This window comes from Cyanistes caeruleus, chromosome 8, assembly GCF_971803275.1.
Source record: "Cyanistes caeruleus chromosome 8, bCyaCae1.hap1.1, whole genome shotgun sequence".
In the NCBI taxonomy this organism is placed as follows: Eukaryota; Metazoa; Chordata; class Aves; order Passeriformes; family Paridae; genus Cyanistes; species Cyanistes caeruleus.
The window spans coordinates 16,382,983-16,405,568 of NC_141708.1; the positions used below are offsets into that span (position 1 = coordinate 16,382,983).

A 22,586-nucleotide genomic window follows, 5' to 3' on the forward strand; every position below is an offset into this window, starting at 1 on the left:
TACACATGTCCTAAAAATGTTTGTAAATTTATGTTTAATTACTTGGAAGTTGGTGAACTAGTGTGATCAATACTGAAAACATGTATTAAAAGAGAAATAAATTAATTGTAAGACTATCTAAGAACCATAAATCAGGATAAAGGTCTAGAGAGAAAAATACCTAAATACCCTAGAGAAAAAAAGATATTTTCTGACTTAAAGGAAGGCTTTGCAAAACACACACACACGTACCATTATCACAGATTAAGCACCACAGAAGTGCATTAGCTGGCAGCTAATGGGACAGCCCACTACATTCCCCTGTACAATGGAATTCACATTAAAAAAACCCCATCAACATTCTTACCTTGTTTTTGTCCAGCATTCTTGACAGCAGTGCTTTATTAAAGATACTGCAGTAGAGTATTCAATCATGACGATAATTTAGAACTGAAATTCAATATTCTTAATTTGGCAATATCAAGGTTCATCAGAGGGGAAAAAACCACCAAATATAAAATGAATTCAAGATGAGATAAATTGTTAGAAGATAAAAAGAGAAACAGGAAAAATGCAATTCATATTCCAAATGTCTGGGTAACTTAAACATCAAAAAGTCAGTATTATGTTAATATTTTCAAAATATTTATTAAGTTATCAACACAGCCGAGTGAGCTCGCAGAAATACATATGTCAATATTCTGTTATAAAAATTAGAAAAATACATAAACAAAAATACAATTGTGCATGGTTGCAAACAATTCTTAAATTACTTAGGTTTCTATGTTTTTATGAGAGTTCACTGATTTCCCCAGCCCCCTGAACAGGGGCTGCGTGGTTGGGGGACAGGCCTGTAATTGTGAAAAACTGTTACATTTTTTTGCGTTTCTACATTCACACAAAAGCCTACTTGTATACCTTTTATGATGACTGGTGATTTCTTTCACCCAATCTTTCTTTGTAATTAAGAATCCAAATGAACTTGATTGATAGGTACATTTATGCCAAGGATGATTCCTTCAAGTGCTTAGCAAAATCCAAGGGTGTGTGAGCAACAGTCTCACTGATGTGTTGTTGAAGCTGTTTGTTTAGTTCTTCATCTACAAATGAATCCATTTGCAAGAAGGTATCCTGAAAATTACAAAATATGAGTTGTATTACTGAACAAGGCCATGTTTTCTATGCCTACCTTAGTTTAGCCAGTCTTGTTTCTCTCCTGTGGTCCCAGTCTAGACCAGACCTGTTCAACTGGCAGCTCACTGCTCCTGGCCTGGAGGAAACCTCCCTTGGCTGCAAGCAAACATCATGTCAGGCAGTCCTTCATAAGCTCATGGTTTTGGTGAGGCTTTTTTGGTTTGTGGTAAGCTGGGCTTTAGAAGTAGGGCTTTTACCTACTACACACAGCCACGGCTTTAAACTGTGTGGGGGTTCACACACTGCCTCCTGTTCAACACACAAATACAAATCAAGCACAGCACAGGTGACAGCACACATTTATAAATCAAGCACCTCTGACCAAAAGGCCAATGAAAGCAACAATGCTTACAGCACAGGTTTTAAGTCAGAAAGGAATCCCCTGACCCTTCTGCCTCCAGCCACACCTGGAGCCCTGCATTTTTCTGGTACTTAAATGAAGAATGATTATGCACAAGATTTAAACTTCCCTGTGAAAGTCTTACAATTCCCAGAGTCAAGTACTTTGTGCAGTCACAGAGAAATGGGAGCCTCTCTTTAGTGGTACACAGGTGCTCCAGTTTGGAGCTCCTGTCGAGAGCAGAGAGATGCTGACAGATTGGCAGCCTGGCACACACAGGATATGCAGGACACAGAGGGTAAAACTCAGATACTGCCAAAATCTGTTAAATAAGCCAAACAACCATAGAGCAGGCAAGACCCCAAGGCAATTTTCCCAGTTAGGTCCATTACAGCCATCTATGGACACTTCGTGATCTTGCTGTTCCACTGTTTCTGCTCCCTAAAGGAGCTTGTGCATTTCCTTTTTCAACCCAAATTTCTCTCCCATCTGCTGTTTTTCGGCCTTGCTCTCTCAGAGCTGCTCATGTAGCTCCATAGCAGGACACACGTATCAAGGGGTCATTATAAAACAACTGAGTAAGTTAAGTACAAACACATTTTCAGAAGTTGCTTCTCTAAAATGGAAAAAATAAAATTGTGCTCCCAAGGCTTTAACTGATATTACTGAGTTACAAAGTGGAGCACTGACAAGCTTAATAGGTTATAATGTTTGCATTACAAACAAGGACAGTTATCACTTTTTAAAGGACACACCACTCACTGGACATTTAATGGAGGCTGGCATCTGGAACACATCCAATGCTGAAGATAAAAACACACTTCCACCATTATCTCCTCTTTTTACATTAACTCTTTGTTCCCCTCAAATTTCCACTTTAAAGCTGTAGTGACACTAACAGGGATCAGTATTCCCTCAACACACTGAATCAAATGCTCTGGAAATCCAGCTGTCTTGGCAACTACCCACTATGGGGAAAGAGCTGGCTTTTTATTATTGCTTTTTGAACAAACATTAGTTCATCATTACAGAAAAGAGCCAAGAAAACTGCACTGAACCACTGCAAAGTGCAAAATAACAGCTACTGTATTAATCTTGCTGTTAACTGATGCTGTGGGAGGTAGGATTATTTATACAGCTATTTTTTCCTTCCTTATACTCAGTCCTATCTTATGCCACTAAAAAAAATATACTTGATGCCAAAAGTACAGAAACCAGAATGCCACACTGAGTGTGCCAAAGCCTGGGCACTGCACAGTGAGCTAGCAGATACAGGTTATATTGTTGTGACACATGGTTAGAAAAGGACACAGAGAGACAAGAACAGTACCTTTCTTCTGGGTGTTACTGATGCAACAGGAGGATTAAAGGTCATTTCTTTCATACAGTATGTCTCAAAAAGTTCTGTAGCAGACCTACAGTAAATAAACAATGAAAGAAAAATGGCATTAGTTAAATACAACTTCAGCTGATCTATCACCAATCTGAGAGCAGCATCTCACAGGAACTCCACAATCCCCCTCCATCACACTTTAGGGGAACCCAGAGAAATGAGCATCACCTGGAAAAGATCAGGAGCCAACGGCTGGGAAATACTGCAAGTCAAAGAAAGTAAAATACGTCTAAACAAACACAAGAAAACTGTTGTCTGCCCAGAGCTCTGATCTGTAGGTATTTGAAAAAGGCAGGGGGAAAGGTAGGTTAAGATGGTCTAGCTGACACAATCTGCCAGAATTCCCAATTCCTTGCCAAAAGGACATCCATGGGCAAACAGGGAGGAACATCACAGAAAAAAACTGGTTAAAAGACAGGAAACAGAGGACAGTAGTCTGTGATCATTTTTTGCAATGACGGGAAGACACTGAACTTCCACAAGGTCTTTTCCAGGACCTGCACTTTTCTACATGCTCAAAAAAGAGCTGGAGAATACCAAGTGCTTTGTAGTAGTAAGAATGAGCTGCCTGTAGAGAACTGCTGACAGACTGTATGAGATGATCAGCAAAATGGCAAATGAAATTTAGTGTTGGAAAAAGCAATTCTACATTAAAACAGTAGTCTGTGAGCAGGTCACTATCACTTAGAGAAAAATATCTTCTTGTTATGACAGCTACTTTTATGGGATTGTGACTTCAGTGCTGTTTGGAGTTGAAAAGAAGCAAAACACAATAAAAATTAGTTACATCAGTGTATAAATCCATAGATCATCCACACCTCAAATATTGCAACTGAGTCTCCAATTTCATCTTGATATGCATAAATTGGTAAAAGGTCAGGAACATGCAATAAATTGTATGGCAAATATGGAACAGCTCCTGTGTGAGGTGGACCCCTCCATCCAGGAGAGAGAGTAGATTGAAGTATGATATGATTGAGGTCTGCCAAGTCCTGTGAAGGACAGAAAGTGTGATTGAGCAGGCTGTGCACTTCAGCTCCCAGAGCAAGAACCAGGGGCTGTTAAATGAGGCAAACTGGCACCAAAATGAAAGAAAGCAGATCTTACCATGGGGAGCTGTGGATGCACAGAACCCCTACTGCATTGCTGCATTTGCAAAATGTGTGCTGATTCAAGGCACATTGAACAGTTTTGAAAATAACTCCATGGAGAGGTACTAACAGAAAATGGTATCAGGTTCAGGAAATCCACCAGGCTGAAACCTGTCAGAGGCTTGCTCAGAACACGTTTTATGTGTATGCCCTGGTTTTACTTTTCACAGGGCACCTGCTGCCAGCCACTGCCAAAGACAGGGTGCTGAATTAGATCTTGTCTGAGCCTGGATGGCTGTTCTCATGTTTCAACCTACTACTACACACCTTACACTGCAACTTGGGTTCTAGTTTCCACTGGACAGCCCCAATTCAGTGATCCTGATTCATACTCAGATCAGGGCTGCTACTGAAGATATTTTTCTCCTGGGGGAAGAAAACACACTGTATTTTGAAATGTTTACCCTTGTCACAGCCTGGCAACAAGTCTCAAAAGGGAAAAGAAAAAAGAAATGAAAAGGCAGCCAGATTTCTACGTTCTGTACTGGCAGAAGAACATAGACAGTTTGAAGAACAGAATCTTTAATTTTATAGATAATTGTTTTTAGGCATTCCTTTAATGTAGTATAAGCAACAGTATTTAGAAAAAAAGGAACTCTTTGGTAACTCACCTTTGGCTCAAATCAAGCGGAAGAGCACCTGAGCCCTCAGCTGGAGCTCCAGCAATAAGGTGAGATGCAAATCTTTGCACTGTTGGATGATAATGTCTCTGAAAGAAAGGAAGAATGAAGGCAGTAGACAGACAGTAAGGGATAACGTATTTATCTATAGAATTTCATATTTATTTCCATTTCTGTACAATGGAAGGTCTGCTTTTATTTTAGAAACTGAGTACCTCAAAATCAGTCAATTTGTGGGATTAAGTGAATGAGAACTCCCAGTCATGCATTTATTCCCTCCTATCATGCTGTGAGCATGACTCTCCACAGTTAGATAATTCCCATTCCCAGAAAAAAGGGACAAAGGGCAGAGGAAGCCCTCTCCAAACCTTGACTGGAATGACAGATCAAGGTGTCAGTTACTCTTGGAACAAGGACTGGACTGCAAGGGAACTCAACATATCTAGAAAGTCTCCAAAGGAATCTAATAAGGCAACCTGCAGTAAGAACCAGTGTGGTATTGTAATAGGGGATGTGTAACACCCCCTTCTGAGCTCATCCCTCCATACCACTGTGTGGGTCTTCTCCTTCCACTCTGGTGGAATAGGCTCATGTGGGCCAAGATTTGACAGATAAGCCTGAAGACTTCTGTTCTCTATTTGTAAAGCACCTAAACATTGAGCAGCTACTTACTGCTGTCACTTTCCAAATCCCTGAGTTACTCACAAACCTGCAGTAGATGCAGCTCCCACAGGGCTGTGTTCTGGGCATTGCAATGCTCTGGTTCATCTAATTCTGGGAGATAAACTCCACTGCCTTGAGATTCGTTGTCTAGTAAGAGGTCCATCCTTGGGAATGTCTACAACACAACAAAACCGGAAACTGCATTGTTTATACTACCAACCAATTATAACATGGTTAAGTCAGTTTCAGGATTCATTCCACTTCATTCAGTTTAAGCAGCATTTAAGCATATTTTGTTCTCATCATTCTTGCTAAAGATACTTTAAAAAAATTTGCACAAAATCATTTTTATCAAAAAATTCAATAACCTTTAGCCAGTAAGCTAAAAATTTGAACAAGTAAAACTTACTTGCATGAACACCCTGTTTGTTGCCAAGATCCCAACACTGGAATTTGGAAGCACATGAAGAGCAAGGATGGAAAGTCTCTTTAGGAAAGCAAGAGCTCGTTGCTGGGAGATTTGCTTTCTCCTCTTGGCAAACATGACATCCAGGCACTGCAGCACAATCCCTATGTCTTCATTGGTGCCACCTCAAAAGCAGAATTCCATACAGAGAGTAAAGAACCACATCAAGGACATACAGCTGGACACTGGAACTGAGAACAGCATGAAAGCTGGGAAGCTCAGACAACTCTCATATGATACAGACATTAAGCATCCACCCTTTTTTGGTCAAAATAGTCCAGCTTTGAACAGAAAAAAATGTACCATTGTTTCTGTGCTCCTTTCCAAGAAAATACTTGTTCCATCTAAAATATCTAATCATTGAACATAGGTACTGTTTTAATCCTAAATGCATTCATTGTATCATTTTCTATCAATTATTAAACAGTGAAAAGATCTAGTGTTTTACCCATGCAGAACTGCAGAATGTTTACTCTTAATCCTAGAGAATCTACATTTCTGAAGTTAATTAAAATTATGTTAATTTCAAATTTTATACATCTCTTCTTTTATCAATTATTCAACTTCTCAAAATTACTGGAAAACTTAGACTAGAACATAAAAATGTTATCATTATAAAAATCAGAAATATATACTAGAAAATTTTAAAAAACAGAATTTAAATTTAAGTTATTTTTAGAATTATATTGGGAAAATCAGGTGGTTTTTCTTTACTGGAGTGAGAATTAGAGAAAAACGACAAGAATTTTTAAATTGCCACTGAAAGAAATAATTATAAGGATGTAAAAAAATTTAAACTGAGGACAAGCTAAATGCTTATCCAAGATCAAATACTTGGCATTTCCTAATGAAATGACATGATTAGACCCTGTTACCATGTATTGGAATAATAATTCAAGTATTTGTATTGTAGTAATGCAATGTGCAACTCGAGAAAAAAACAGTAGATTAAACCAGACAGTAATCTCAGAAATTAGATACCTTTAAAAAAGTGTATATTAATGTTTATTAATTCTACATAAAGGCTTTGATAGCAAAGAAACAGAATAAACATTATCTAGGTGAACAGTGAAAAAAAAGATCTGGAATTACCTGCATGTAGGCTGAAGAGTGTCTTGTACAGATGTGTGTAAAATTTCATTGGATCAATGTTAAGAACATCACCTATAAACATAATCCCAAATAAACACGTTTACTCCATTCATTTATCAGGCAATATTGAACAAAAGTTTGGTTTTAAAAATCTCCTACCTTGACCAGAGAGTATATGAAAAGCACTTAGAATGCAATGAAGACTCTCACGATAGCTCAAATCCTAAGAATACAAAACTGATTAAGTACCCAAAAGAAAGTAATTTTAAGAAAACTCTAATAAAACTCAACTTACCCCAGATGCAATAAGTGAATGAAGGACAATCAATAGGTCATCAAAAAATTCCACATTTATGAGATGAGCAAACCTTGAATCAAAGAGATTTGCATTTTTTAATTATAGACATTATCTGTAAACTCAGTTCAAAGTGCTCTGAATTGCCAAGATCCACACCTTAAAAGCAGGCTAAATTAAATGGTGAACATTTATTATCTTCACAGGAAAAGAATAATTCAGCCCCCAACATGCTAATCATGGCTTTTCTAGAGCATTAACAACATACTTGTGTCCTTTAGCAATTAATCAGACAAAATAATGGAATCACATTAACACATCCTGTGGCATTTGCACCACATCAATTCTATCATGGGAAATTTGAAATCACATTGAAATGGTTTTGGAAATAGCAGAAAACTTCAGCGGATAAATAGAAGAATTTCAACTAATTTGTCAGGGACTATCTTTGCTCACTCTTTAATTCTCTTTCAGAGACAAAAATTTCTTTAGTGCTTTATGTACTTTCCAACACACACAAAAGGCGTTCAGCTCTTACTTTGCAAGACCTTCTAGCACAGCTGGCAAAAGTGGAGACTTCTGAGCTTTCTTCAAGATCCTGAAGTAAGTTACAAATACGATATTCAAGGTCTCTGTGTGCTGAAGGAAAGAAAACAAAATTAAATACTTAATCCTGTAAAACAGACATTTCTATTTCACTTAAACTCAACTGAAATGCTTTTCTCTGTCCAAGCCTGCACTCAGGCCTTCCAAAACAGTCCTGGCACTGCCATCTGTGCTCATACAATGAAAAGCTAAAGTCTTGCCATGCTCTCCTGCCCCTGGCTCTCTCCTGGCTGCAGGCACACTCCTCCTTTGCCTAAAGGCCACTCTGAGAGGCTGTAACACCCACTACACAGTGTCCTATGGAACAGGGCACCTGGAGGACATTTGTCAATGGGTTCAATACCATTCTGAGCAGGCAGCAAAAGGGAACAGGAACGGTTACATTGGCCTTCCTGGCTGAACTGAGAGCATGGTTTACTAAAACCTAGATCTCTGCCATAGGCAGAGTGTTTGTATCCCCAGTCTAGAGATATGGAATGCTGACAAGTTGGGATGGAGGGAAGACAATTACAAAAGGTTAGGAGCTGCCACTCTGCTAAAATAGGGAAATAATCTCTAAATTACTTACCAACTTGAGTTTCTTTTCTTTACTTTCTGATGCTTCTGCTTCCAGGAGCTCTCGTTCCAGTTTCTCTTCTGCTTTTCTCCACTGAAAATATAAGGTTGATTTTAAGACAACAGATTCAATGTTTCCAACCAGTCTGGATATCAAGGTTGAAAAGATACCAAGAGAACAAAATGTCCATGCTTGGTGAGTTGCTTAAGTCACCCTGTGATTCTACAGGGTAACCCTCATCCTATCAGAAACAACCAATCAAAAGCATTATCAACACAGGAAAAAGGAAAAAATAGGAAGATAATTAAATTCCCTGTAGAACCTTATAAATGTTCAAGTACAATGCAAAAACTGATCACCGATGCTGAGAATTAACAATAGCAACAGCAGATGTGCAATCATTCCTAGAACAAATTGCTACATAAAGTAACAGAAGTAGAGCATGAGAAAGACACAGATTCGTCATACCTTTCTTTGCATCCTGGAAAGATTTTTTCTTTTCTCTTTGTAAGTCATGAACTTTTTCTTTGGTGCAATGTCTTCAGAATCTTTTTGTAATTCTACTTCCTTAATTCTTAAGTGAAGAAATACTTTTAATACCTATTGTAAAATAAAATAAATACAATGAAAGGTCATCTATAACCTGATAGGAACTAAGGGTAAGAAATCCTGAATTCCATTACAGCTAGTGGGCTTTGCTAGTCAAAGGTTCTCATTTACTCCTCTCCTGTTCCTTCACACCTGTATCTCTTGATCCCTGCTCCCAGTTCCTTCCCCAGCACTGTCCATTTCTATCCATTCTTCCATTTACCTCTCACTTCAAGTCTCCCTGCCTGACTTAAGCCATGTCTCTGGCAGAATCTGATCTCCACCTCCCAGCCTCCTTCCCTTGTCCCATACCTCTCTAATTCTCTGTCTCAGCCTAATGCTGAACTGTGTCTGACAGAGTGAGGAAATTCTGCCTGTCTGCAGCCAGCAGGTGCCGTAACTTTAACATTTGGGGTTTTTTGAAATTTTTGACCTAAGAATACTGTTAGGTACAACAGAAAGACTCTTACCTCAGGTCTGACATCATAATTTCTACCCCTCACAAGGCCAGAAATTACTTTAACTACACCAAGTGAGGCATAGCCCAACTTGTCCTGCTTGAAGAGCTTCTTAACTGCCTCAACACACAGTTCAGAAATCTGAAAAGCAAAAGACAGAAATTGTTCTGTAAAGCCACATCCACAAGAACAGCTAGTAACAGATTATTTAATGGTATTTACTAATTATAAAGTGTCCACACCCTGTAAAACAGTGAAAAGATATAGCCAAAAGATCTAGATATTGTGGAATATAGCTCAGAAATTATTTTTCACACAAAACAAGAACTCTTTCTCTTATCAGAAAATCACTTACCATTTTTGATGGATCATTCATGAGCGGAACAATGAGAACAATAATGTTATTGTGGAAATTGAAGTGAGGTAGGGCCACAAGGAGCTCACACAGACACTTCACTGCTACCTCTGCTAGGCCTTTATATGCCTTTAATGAGATGACATTGCTTTTCTTCAACTTCCTTTGCTTCCAATCTGCACAAAATATTTTTAGTGATTACTCTTCAGAATGATGGTCATCTTATAAATATTAAAATTTTTACTGATTGCAGGCATAATTCATGCAAGTGCTATCTCAAAGACAGAAGGTACCATTCATTCAGAGGAGGTTTGCTGCATTCAGAGGAATTGCTGCAAACAATTTTGCCTTTACTACAAAAAATGGGAAGTGTTAACTGTACCTTTAATTGCTTGTTCCAGATTTTCCAAGTAAAATTTATACTGACTTACAAGGCCTTCTTCAAATTCTCTCAGTTTCTGTGTTTCTTTTTTAACCTGTAAACATAATTGAAATGAAATTTTATTTGGAGAGCTAAATAACTGAAATTAGCCAATGGTGAAAAAAAAGTTTTAAAACAAATATCAGATATCTAAGTAGTTTTTTCTTCTAGACAGACATTCCTAGAAATGTATTAAAAATAAAATATTTCTGCATTTTTCTATAGACATGTTCAGATGGCCTTTTCCAACTAGGCTTATTTAATTTACAGAGCTTGAAGTAACTTTATCAACTAGATGTTATTTTAAAACCATGACTCTAAACTGCACTAAACCTACATCCAAAAATCCTTCTAAGAAACTGGTTAAGAACAAGCTCCAGAAAACCAATTACTCAGCATTTGTTCTGCAAATTGTTGAACACATTTCAAAGAAATCTACGCCAGTTAGGTGACAACATCGCATAATTTGCCTTCTTTATAACTCTTCAGTGCAGGAGCTTATTCCAAGGTTTATGAAGAAGTCACCCAGGTTTGGTATACCACTTTCAAACACTACTTTTTCCCTCCATTACCACCTGCATGCCATCTACCTATTGAAGGAAGAATGTAATTAAAGGCTCAAAACCAAAACCTCTCTTCCTGAAAGTATCACAGCTTCAGAACTTCCACAAGTATTTGTGTCTTTGTCCCCTTTGCTCAAAACCATAAATTCATATTGAACAAATCAGTGTTAGTATCTGGCATACCTGAAAACATTCTTAACTACTCACATACACTATAAATAGATTTGGTATTTCACCTTGGTAGCCTTTTCTGCTTCGGTCAGAGGCCGAATTTTGTACGAAGGTGCAATATCTTTGAATATCTCCATCAAAGACACCATGACCAGCTTCCTAACAATCACAGCCACATTAGGATCCTGTTCCATCAGCATGGCACGCAGCTCCTTCAGCTTCTTAATCTGATTGAAGAAAACAGGCAGACATCAGATGAAGAACAATTGCAAACCAAGAGACAAACACAATGTACATTAACTCAGCAGTTACTCAGACTCTACTTAGTGCTGCACAACGACCAAGGAAATGACAGATAACCCAACAAAATTTCAGTCTCAGGAATATCAAAATATCCTGCTGTTACAAATTTGCACAAAATTACAAAAAATTATTAGTGTATCCTGAAGCATTGGGAACTATCAGACACAACCCTGAAACGAGAGCTTACATAAGGGTCATGCTTATGGAATAAGGCAGCTTGTACAGAAAATAACTAAAGTGATACAACACTGACCTTTTCTTAGTTCCACTCATATATTATTGTGGTTTTGCTGCTGTTAGCTCATTCAGATCTTTGTTTCTTGACTTAGTGCACAACAGACACACATACATGCAGGTTAAGTAAATGTACCTACATTGCTGTCTGGCTCTGAGAGAATGGCAGATGCTAAGGCAGCTATGTGCATCTTCCTCTCCTGCAGCTTTTGTCTCCTTTGAGCAGCCATTTCCTCAGGACTGAGAACAGGCAAGGGTTCCTCATTAACGTCTGTCACAGATGTGAGAGTTAGAAAAGTGGGGAAGCCACTTACAGATACTGCATTTCAAACAGGTACCCTGGTAAGGTCACACAAGAGTAACACAAGAAGTTCCACAAAGAAGCTTTAAAAATTACTTTGGTAGATCTTACATTAACCCACAGATTCATTTTTGCTCCACTTCAAAATCTTTTGCTTGCAACAAGAAGTGGACTAAATGTTTTTGAATCTGCCCATGATGTTCTTTGAGTACAGTAGCAATATATCAACTCCACATATTACCCCAACCATGCCAAGAAACTGCAATGCTCTGCAATTTGTATCAAATTATTCATCATTCACTTTTCCTTTTAAAAATACAATTGTTTTTGTTAGTGCTTTCTGAGTATTATTTTGCTACAAGTATCTTCTTCCTCAACTTCAGATTATATTTAGACAGTAAGGGCCCAGAAGTTACTTGAAAATGACCATTAACTCAACAGCCAACTGCAAATGAAAATCTCCGTTTCCTGGTATTGGTGTTTTAAATAAAAAAAATTTAAGACAAAGACAGACACTTAAAGCCTACAAAAGTTTGTGTCCTGAACTGCATTTCAAAATGATCTGGGAGTAATCAAAACAGAACCACACAGATACTCCTTATGTAAGACCAGTATTTCCTTCTTACTAGCAAATACAACAGAAAGGATAAAAGCAACTTCATGCAAGCAGTAGTTCCAGGTGAAAAATCAAAATAATTTTGAAGAAAGAAAATCTGAAGCCAGCCATTCCTGAGATTCTAACAGGTAAGAGTGCAAGCTTTGAATAATGGTTATGCTTTGATGGCAACATGGTAATGAACATATTCAAAAACATCCTGAACAAAATACACTTCAACTGCAAGCTCCCTTGGGTAACAGCAAAACACTTTTCAGGTGTGCCAGTGATTTGAAAAAAAAACCCAACAAAAAGCAAACAAAATGTTTTATTACCCTCTGCTTCCTCCATATCTTCTGTGTCCTCTTCTTCCTCATGTGCATCATTGAGAACTGCAAAAACAATGCTTAGTGTCAAGCACGTAATAAACACTGTGAAATTTTAAACAAATAAATTATATACTTCTTGGTTATTAGACCAGTTCCAGAATCTGTGCCTTACCTGGCTTTTCCACAGCTTGAGGAATTATGCCACTCTTGTCTTTGATGGGGAGCAGATGGATAAGCTCTTTTTCTGGCTCTGTTTGCAAACGTCTTGGCACCTTCTCATACTTCTCAATCACACTTTCATGTTTTCGTTTTTTGATGTGAACAGGTTCACTGAAAAATACAAGGCAAACTAAATGAACCAGCCATTTAATTAGACAAGAGCTATGCCTGACCAGCTGAATTAAGTGTCTGCCTCTCACCCAGGCCACGGTGCTGTGTCCTTCCTCCCCTTCTGTGCTTTACCACAGCAGAGCAGCTGCCCTGGCAGGGCTCAGACCCGTTAAACCACCCCAAGCAGCCCTGCCATAAAGGACTCCACCAGCGACCAGCAGCACTAGGATCCTCTCACTGGGCAAACAGTCCAGAGCCTTCCTTAACATGTCCCACAGCCTCTCCCTCCCTCACTGTGTTTTGACCTTCCAGGTGAGGCTTAACTAGGATGTGACAATGAGTGAGTCAGTGACCATTTTTATCTATCCTACTCCATGGCTGCTTTTCACCACTATTAATGTCACTCTTCTACTCTGCCCACTGGCAAAGCCTGTGTCACACACCACTCTCCAATGAGAACAGCAATAACACAGCATAGTGTGCCACTCATACACTCACAGGTATGCTCCTGAGCTACACATAAGTGTACAAGAGGGTAAATATTTAGTCTGTGCTAATATGAATATCTGACAAGTTTTTAAGACAAATTGCAGCTGACCAAAGTAAAGCAGATTGAAATGACAAGTTCTCGAATTTAAGGGAGCACTATGAAAGGAATTAAAAGCCAGGAACAGTAAAACAGGTAAAAGAGCTACCACTTCCACCATTTTCCTTCCATTCTAAAAAGCCTCTGGCATAATGAGTGTAATACTCATTCTATCTAAGTTCTATGTAAGACACAGAACTACATTTTGCAAAATATCTCTAAATAAAACCACACAATAAACTTTGAGTTTTGCAAGACTTTAAACTTATGTCACACCCAGTTAATTTCAGGAAAGGGGAAGGTTTAAAACAAAATTCTTCTAATTCAAGAACTTGCAGTGTAACTACAAGAGGCCATGCAGCATAACTGCAACTTTGTAAATAAAAGTCATTTACTACTTTCCTTCAAAACTAAATTATTAATTACTGAGCAGAATCAGCATTACCAAATTAACACCACCCTACAGCAGCTAGGCATTGAGAGTCTTTTCACAACCTTCAAAAAAGGCAAGCTAAGATTTGCAATCATGTAACCAGACAATTCTGTCAAAGTGTATTTGTGAAGACTATTCTACAGCTAGGAGCACTACCTTTCTGCATACATCACTGGGAAGTCTACCCAATGCCTTGGTCCACAAAACCGGTAACAAATTTTTTTGTGTGAGTATTTTGGTGTTGCATGTGTTGCAGACATGGCTTACAGAACTCATCTTTTTTCCAGCAATTTGCAGTACAATATGTATAGTGGTCCACAGTCCAGGGAATGTCTTGAATACTCTGTATAGAAAAAAACCCCTTTGTTTACAGTTTAAAGCATTTATTTCAGTTTGAGGGATTCTACTCATCTCGCAACCAAGGACTTCCCAGGAAGGAACACTGCAGAAGGAGTATCCTGAAGGTCAGGCAGAGCAGTAAAGGGAATGTACGGATACACATCAATACATTAATACTGAAGTACTGACATGCTGAGGAAACACTAAAGTGGAGCTGCAAAGAAACAGCTGACTGAAAGAGGCCTCCTGATAAATGCATTATTTTAGGTATTAATTACTTATTAACCACACAAGGCTGAATTAGTATGAAAAGGAGACACTGCAACTCACTTAGAAGAAAGATCTCTGGTTAAAAAAGATGCCTTTTGAGCCAGATCCTCCATTAATTTTAAGTCATCTTCATCCATCATGTCCAGTGGAAGAGCATCTTCTTCTTCTTTTTCCTCCCATTTTCTAGCTATTTTAGAAGAATATGTTTACAGGTTAATATCCCATATGTATAGTCACCCTTGAAAACCTAACCCTGCCTACACTTTTGAGACCATTTTATGCCGTACTTTTACCTGGAGCTCACTGACCTTCATGCATGTGAGTTTTGTTATCCCAGAAAACTGGCCCTTTACTATGACATCCAATAATGATCACTGCAAACACATTTCTACCATCTTTAACTGACAGTTCTAGGTTCCAGAATGGCTACATTATGTATTTTTTACAAGTCTCCCACTCTTTCAACAGGAACAGCAACTATTTGTATACAGAAAATAAAGTGTTGTTTTCTCAAATTTTACAACAGGAAGCAGCAGCATATTCAGTAACCCCCATACCTGAGCAAACACTTACCAACTTGTTTCTTCTTGCATTCCTCCAAAGGAAAAGGCTTTCTAGAAATAGCATCTCTGACAGCCTCCCTTAGCTTCTTCTGCTCTTTACGATACTTCTTAGCAGCACTCTTCTGCTTGTACTGTTTATTCTTTAATTTATTGTCAAGTTTTATTTGACTAGTTCTCAGTAACTTGCGAAAACTTGGAACTCGCTTTGTGTTTTTTCTCTAGAAAACAAACAGAGCTACAAGTCACTGACATGTTAACAGCCTTTGCAAAATTTATTCCACTGTTTAAAATCTCCGAGTTCCTATTTCTATCAGGACTGAACCATACGTTTCCTGCTAACAGTAACATCAGTTAGGCTCTATTTTACACAACTGTGTTACACCTTTGAGAAGAGAGCACTGTGACAAATGTTTTACGGAAATATTCTCTAACAAACTTTTTTATTAAACCCTATGTCCATCACTTTTAGACACATGGACACTCAAGGTATGGTACACAGCTAGTTTGGGTGCAGTTCTTTGTGTGCCCCCACCCCCTATGTTTTTCTCAGGGTTCTGCCGTTTCCCAGCACACAGTAAATTACCTCGGGGGCTTTAACATCCAAGGGCACAGCCTCGGGCAAATGTCCTCCTTGTAGGACACCTCCCCAAGCTGAGCTTTGGTTTTCTCCTGCCTGAAATTCTCCCTTCCCAGCAGCTGCAGGGCCCTGGCGAGGCTGCCTGCGGCAAGGCTCACACGAGCAGCTGAACCCGAACAGGGTTAGCGGGCCCGAGCTCGGGGGCACGGCCGGCTGAGAAAGCGGGCTCGGGGAAAGCCGGAGGCGCGGCTCAGTACCTGCGCTCCGTGCCAAACCTGCAAAGCAATCCCGAGGGTGCTCGGGACGGGAACGGACACGGCCAGGACCACCCGAGGGGCATGGGAAGGCAAGGCTGTGCAGAGAAACCGAGCATCGAAGCGCTGTTAGGGCTGATGTGTCCCTTTACAAAGGGAACAAGTGGATCAGTGTGGGGTTCCCCGAATCCTTATCTCAGCTGGTTGGAGCATCGTGCTAATAACAGCAAGATTGTGGGATAGCTCCCTGTACGGCCAGTCACTGCAGGCCTGGGCTCCACGATCCTGCGGGCCCCTTCCAACCGACAACATGCCGCGAATCTGTGAATCCGGGATTTTTGTCAGCCCAACTTAAGCTTCCCTTTCTATGCTAGATTATGGGGAGGACGCTGAAAGGTTAGCGTTTGTCTCGGGGTGAGAGAGACGAGCCCGCGCTGCGCCGCCGCTGCCCACCCAAAGCACCCGCACTGTTCTGCCGTTCCCGGAGCCCCGGTGGCACCGTCCGCTACCGGGCACGGCTCCCCTCCCGCGCCGCCCGGCCCGCTCCCCTCACGGCCCTTACCGGCTTCATGGCGGCGGCCCGCGCGTGCTGGCCGGCGGCGGAAGCGCGCCCCGCGGCGCGCCCACAGCGGCCCCTGGCGGCGGAGGCCGAAGGCGCCGTGGCTGGGGCCGGGCCCGCGGGGAGCGGCCCGGCCACAGGAACGGAAAGGAAGCACAGCCCGCATCTGCTGTAAGTTTTATTTACACAGGAATTGTTACTAGTGGTCTTAAAGGAAGGTTTGATCCTTCTATTTACAGTTATATACAGATTTATAGTTGAAAAGTAAGAAAACTGTACAAGATAACACAAAAATATAAGACAAATTGGATCCAATTAAAGTAGTGAATACATAAGTTAAGAAAAATCTGACATTTACATTTCAAATTTTAATGTTATGAGTAGCATATATGTAGTTTTTAAACCAGATAGCAACGCAAGTTACACCACACTAAATCTTTACCCCGATTATGCAGACTGTTTTTAAAACACCAGACAACTGGAAGCCTCCTGCACTTAAAAATACATAATGGTAATTTTTACTTGATTTCCAGAGGGACCAGTTACAAAAACCCACATGTAAGGAATTTATTTACATTAAATATTAGCAAAAGAATGGATCAAGAAGAGTGCAAGTGTTCCTCACCTGCAGTGCTATCCATTTTAAATTTCTGTCCCCTACAACCACAGGTTGTTGTACAGCATCTTCAAGAACACGAAATGTTTGAAAATATTTGCCGTGACACATACAGTATGACTTTATGTCTCACAGTTAAAAGATGTTAAAGAATTAAGTATCACTAAACCAGATGCTTTTTGGATTTCAGTATTGCACACTAATAAAAAGACAGTTTCAAAAACAATTCTGTGTCTGCATTATTTCCAAGTGTTAAAAGTGGCTACTTCTTTGAGAACACAAAAGCCTTTAGATAGCCTTGTCATTTTCTAGTGTTCACCATTACATACAAGTATTTTTTTAGTTGGAAATGGCTCGACAATAAAAACCTTCTGGTGGCAAAACCCTTTCACAGAATACCCACTCCATTTACTCCACAACCAATACACCAAAACAAATGCTTAAACACCACTTGCTTTGAAAGCTGTACAGTGAAAATAGCAGCCCTGTTCTTACCAGAATTCAAATTATTTTTGCTCTAGGTTTGGGCACAATACGTCTACAGTTCCTGAGTTAATTACATTTGCCCAGACTGAAGAATGAAGCTGCAACTTAAAAAAACCAAACAAGTAAATAAGACAATACACCTTCCCAAATCTTAACCACCTTGCACATAAACATACCAAACCACCTTATTTGGTCCTCAATACTTGCAATTTGTTAATTTTGGAGGTAATGTATGTACCAAAGCATTTGGTTTGGATAGCAGTTTTGGGGCCCTAAGATTTAGCATTTCCCTCATCCCCTCCAAAAAGTGCCTTTGTGGTATTTGTAAAAACAGTTATGCCTCAAAAATTTGTTTAAAGTACCAACAGAAGTTATTACAAATGTTTATTGCATTGAGCTGATTCTTTTAAAGTATTAAATATGAACTCCCCGCTTCTCAGTTTCATAGGTTTTAGTATTCTCTGTGAAATCAGATCTTCCCATGGCAAAAACTAATACTGGCAAAAGGGTGAAGATTTCATCAGTTCATAACTCCACTGAGAGCTGTGTCTTTTTCCATTTCATTTTCACATTTTCTATAGTGCTTATTCCACATAGAAGTGATGTGAAGACTTCTTTGTCATCAAGTGGTTTTCCATATTTCCAACAGACCTCAACATTAGCTTTTCGGTGCTGGGCTATGGTTCTTGTCCCCTTCTTTGTTGTCCTTCATCAGTGACGCAAACACCTGGAAAAGTAAATTATTTCATGAATATGAAGAGTGCCAGTGTGATATCAATATTAACCACCACAAAATTAGCATGGAGATTAATTTCTAGAATGAGACACTAGAAAGGAAGTGCCCATTGCTCAGGAGTCAGACAAGCAGCTTAAATAATCATGAAGAGAAGTGCCCCATATATTCATGTGCTGACTTGTATGATTTGATACACACCTCCAAGAAACTCACCTGTGCCCATTTTTTGTTACTATTCTGCATCTGAATAGCTGCAATACAACTAAAAAGCTTTTCTGATGTAATATCTTCTGGAAGTTTTGTTAGAAACTGTGCTATATGAATGAAGTCCATCTGTAGGAGAATATCTTCATATAACCGAAGGATTCCTAATCCTGTCCTAAACAAAAATTCTTCTCCATCTCTGCAGAAAACATCCCAGACACGACAGGCTAGATCAAGTGGTAATGACTTGCTGTAGAGTGTAAAAATCCTACAGATGAGTCAAAAACAAACAAAAAGGAAGAGTTACAGCTCATTTCAGAAAAATTAAAAGACAACTTCCTTTAAATCTCAGTTACTTTAGTTCAGAGAAAGCAGATGACAAGTTGTTTTATATACTCTTATTTTTTCCCCCATTTCAATGATCCACAAGACTCCAGTTCTTGAAGTCAGAACTTGTACTCTGAAATCCATCTCTTTTTATGCCACAGGAAATCTTCCCATTTGAATGCCATCTCCTTTAGAAAGCTTTGGCTAAAGAAGTGACAAATATTTTCCTACTCAGAGTATAATACACACATAAGAACTTAAGCAACAAAGATCACAACTATGTAACTTAACCTTTCCCATTTAAGCCATACAGTTTAACAGCTCTGTTCATCATTGTTTCCTAAACTAAATCTAAAGCCACAACTCATCTCAATTGAGGGCCACCCCACTAACGTACTAAATCAATAGCTACATTTTTGTGATACATTTTTGAATTTGTTCACATTAAAATCACAAAAATCTAATAATAATTCTAAATGAAGCTCCCAGTTATGCACACAGATAGTCTGCTTTTGACAGCACTACCACACTTCAAGGGTGCCAGCACTACTGCTTTCCATTGCAGACACACAGAGCTTGCTACTCTCAGCTTTAGAACATTTGTTACTTAAAATCGTTCACTGTATTTTAAAGTTGATCCCTTTTCAAACCAGGTCCTAAATTTAATCCTCCCTCTGCTTCAAAGTCTCTATTCCTATAGTCACACTTCCTTCAGTAGCTGACTGTGCCCATTTCATCAAGTCACAATCACAATACACCATACTACTAACAGTGTAGGAGCTTCCTCTCCCCTACTTACATCACACAACTGCAGCAACAAGAAAATGAACACACAGAACTCCTGTTTGTCTCATTTTTTAACTGAATACATGCCTTTTAATAAAGCTTGAAGCCTGCCAGAGCAACTGCAGTTACACAAAACTGTTCATCATGATTTCACAAGACCTACTGAATGCCTTTTTTTATGCTTTATTTCCAGTGCTGAAAGACCTATAGCAAAATAGAAAGTGTTCCAACAGTTCTAAGGTTAGGTTTTCTATGTTCTACGAACTCACCAGTCTATCAAATATATGTCTGGAGTAAGACTGTATGATTTGAAATGAAGAAACAATTTAGGAAGATTTTCTTCAAAAAACACTTCAAAGGCTGCAAAGTATTTCAGCATCTGTAGGGATAGTAAAGCACATCATAAGCAGTCATCAAAAGAATGTTTGATTGTTAACCAACACAAACCCCACTAAGAACTGAGGATGTCAACACAGCACAATATGACTCCTTAGGACAAGTAAAATGATTAAATGTTTCTAGAGGAGAAATCACAACATGAGAATGCGTTCTGTGGATTAGTACCTGGTATTCTCAGTTTTGTAATCACAAAGTTCTCCACTATTCAATAGGACAGAAGGAAGTCATCAATAAAACAATTATGCTTCAAGTCAAAAGAACTTTACGGTCCAAAACCAGAAAACTCTGTGCATACCATGCTGTGATCCACACGGAAAAAGGCCAGCTGGCATGGCTTGTTTAGAAGGTTAGCAAAGGCAATGAAGGCATCTGCCTCCTCCAGATTGAGAATGAGCACAGCAGCAATGAAGGACATCCCTTGTACCTTCAAGTGGGAAAAGCATTGGGCAAATATAGGTGAGTAGGTTCAGTACATCTTACATCTTTGGAAATGGAAATATTTACAGTTTGCAATTTATCAAGTACCATTGCATAACATTTCCAGATGAATAGAAACAATGTGGATACATTATTTTTATGCATGCAATCAATTTGATTTCAGCAGCTCAGATGCTCTGGGAGGTCTCATGATCACAAGTTCTCAGGAATTGAAATACAAGAAGTTAAAACCACACAGGGTGAATGCAGAGCTCATGAGAAACAAAACCTGGCCTCAAGTTCATTGTTAAACTATGGGAAAAGCAGTCATGGAGAAAAAACTTCACATATGGGACAGTTTAGACCCAGACAGATACATTGGAACTGAGACAAATTTCTGTTTCAGAACAGTCAATACATGTCTTTCCACTTGCCAAACCGTATTTTTTTCACATATATAAAATTACTTCTAGGTGGTTAGCTGCAATGCAAGTTCACATTTTTTCACTATTACTCTCCCAAAAAACACTTTAGCCTGCAATAAAAGTGAAGAGCACGATTCTTGTAAAGTGATGATCTTGTAAAGTGATGATCTGATCTCGTTATGCTAACAATAATTTTACCAATTTCAATTGCAATCATCTTTATTCCACTGTCTCTAAACATTCGTGCTTTCTGTTCTCATTAAAAAAAAACATGCACTCGGCATTTTACCCAACTAGGAAAAAGAGTATTGATATGCATCAGAAACAGTCTATCAGCTTTCCATTTCTGGGGGATAACTAGGTGTGGAAATAAGGTTACATTACATTTACTACCATATAAACTTTAGAAAAATGTGATAAGAAGTATCAAGACTAGCTGTATTTCTAATGGGAAAGAGAAGAATTATCCATTAAATTACTTATTTGCCTTTTCAAACTCCACCCTGGGAACAAGCAGTCTCAGAACCTGCAGAGTTTGTAATCTCACTTAAAAAATATGGGAGAGTCTCCAAAAATGAGGTCACAGATGACAGAATTCAGGCTTAAAAACATTTGAACTTGAAAAACTGACTAGTTATTTATGCAGAGTCCCAAGCATATCTGATTTAGAGAGGAAGACACACCCTGTGCTAAATAATGCTTTGTTGCATGGATGAGATTTAAAACTTTTCAAGTGTTTTTGAGCCCCAAAGCATTAAAGCTTGTGAAATATGTTCCTAGATACCCCCAGGAACAAAAAAGAAAAAAAACCCTTCTCTTCATTATTGTTCATTATTTAACTGCTTCTGTAAGCTAACACCATTCAGAGGGATGTTAGTTTTAGTTGGATTGTTCAGTGGGTTTTGACAGTTTTTTTAATGGGGTTTTTTTTGCTTGCTTTTTAATACTGCAATGTTTGCTGAAAACTGTCTTATCTTCACTGTACTCAGAGGGTGTGATTATTCTGTGCCAGCAAGATATGAAGAAGGAGTTTCTGGATTTTAGGACGTGCACCAGTTAGGCAGGAAGTATCACTATGGAAATGGTAACAGGGGAAGCAACACCAAGGCAGAACAGGTGACATGCTAAGTGGAAGTCCACTAACATCTTCTGGATTTTTTCCTGTGGATACTCTGTCAGAACTGTAATGTCTTGTGAACACACCCATTTAAAATTTTCCATGCAATCCAGATACTCAACACTGACATTCAGTACATTTTCAGCTATTTAATTGTCTCTAAGAACTACCATCATTGTGACTGCTATGAAAGAACTGCCAAAGTTTAATTCTTTTTTTAAGTGCTAGTAGCATAAAGTTAAGAACACCTATTTATTTAATATACTTTAATACATGACATCTTAAGCTAATTTGCCATGTTATAAAAAAATTCACAGCAAATACTTACATATCCCACATCTGGTCTGTAACATGTATATGCTCCTAAAACACTATGCAGGAGATCATGATAAGGACCACCCTAGTAAGAGGAGAGGGCAGAAAGAGAAAAAAAAATATTTATTTTCAAAAAAATACAGGAAAGGAACAAGCTGATATTTTAAGATGCAA

General features: G+C 38.9%; 2 protein-coding genes across 8 annotated transcripts in view; both read right to left on the reverse strand.

The window, feature by feature from the left end:
* Positions 1 to 602: 602 nt before the first annotated feature.
* NOC3L (NOC3 like DNA replication regulator) lies at positions 603 to 16,716 on the reverse strand. Of its 4 annotated transcripts, none has more exons than XM_086900676.1 (21): positions 16,588 to 16,716; positions 15,205 to 15,412; positions 14,692 to 14,818; positions 12,846 to 13,003; positions 12,680 to 12,736; positions 11,589 to 11,719; positions 10,977 to 11,138; positions 10,139 to 10,232; positions 9,757 to 9,932; positions 9,414 to 9,542; positions 8,824 to 8,955; positions 8,368 to 8,448; positions 7,732 to 7,832; positions 7,194 to 7,266; positions 7,058 to 7,121; positions 6,899 to 6,970; positions 5,750 to 5,931; positions 5,387 to 5,515; positions 4,669 to 4,766; positions 2,844 to 2,928; positions 603 to 1,110 (listed from the first exon to the last, which is right to left on the reverse strand). In XM_086900676.1, the coding sequence occupies exons 1-21, from the start codon at positions 16,594 to 16,596 to the stop codon at positions 979 to 981; spliced, it is 2,400 nt and encodes a 799-aa protein (XP_086756802.1). In that variant the 5' UTR covers positions 16,597 to 16,716; the 3' UTR covers positions 603 to 978. The 4 variants fall into 4 exon arrangements, with proteins under 4 accessions (XP_086756802.1, XP_086756803.1, XP_086756804.1 ...); XM_086900677.1 differs by having other exon boundaries at positions 16,488 to 16,594; XM_086900678.1 differs by having other exon boundaries at positions 16,479 to 16,594.
* A 33-nt stretch (positions 16,717 to 16,749) lies between these two features.
* TBC1D12 (TBC1 domain family member 12) overlaps positions 16,750 to 22,586 on the reverse strand; it is a 41,567-nt gene continuing 35,730 nt past the window's right edge. For 2 of the 4 annotated variants that reach the window (XM_086900681.1, XM_023929237.2), the window contains 5 exons: positions 22,426 to 22,497; positions 20,434 to 20,562; positions 20,009 to 20,118; positions 18,636 to 18,894; positions 16,750 to 18,413 (listed from right to left, as the gene is read on the reverse strand). In XM_086900681.1, coding sequence (XP_086756807.1) covers positions 18,345 to 18,413; positions 18,636 to 18,894; positions 20,009 to 20,118; positions 20,434 to 20,562; positions 22,426 to 22,497 — 639 coding nt within the window. In that variant the 3' untranslated portion in view covers positions 16,750 to 18,344. The remainder of the gene's footprint in view (positions 18,414 to 18,635; positions 18,895 to 20,008; positions 20,119 to 20,433; positions 20,563 to 22,425; positions 22,498 to 22,586) is intronic. The other 2 variants (XM_086900683.1, XM_086900682.1) reach the window with 1 other exon arrangement.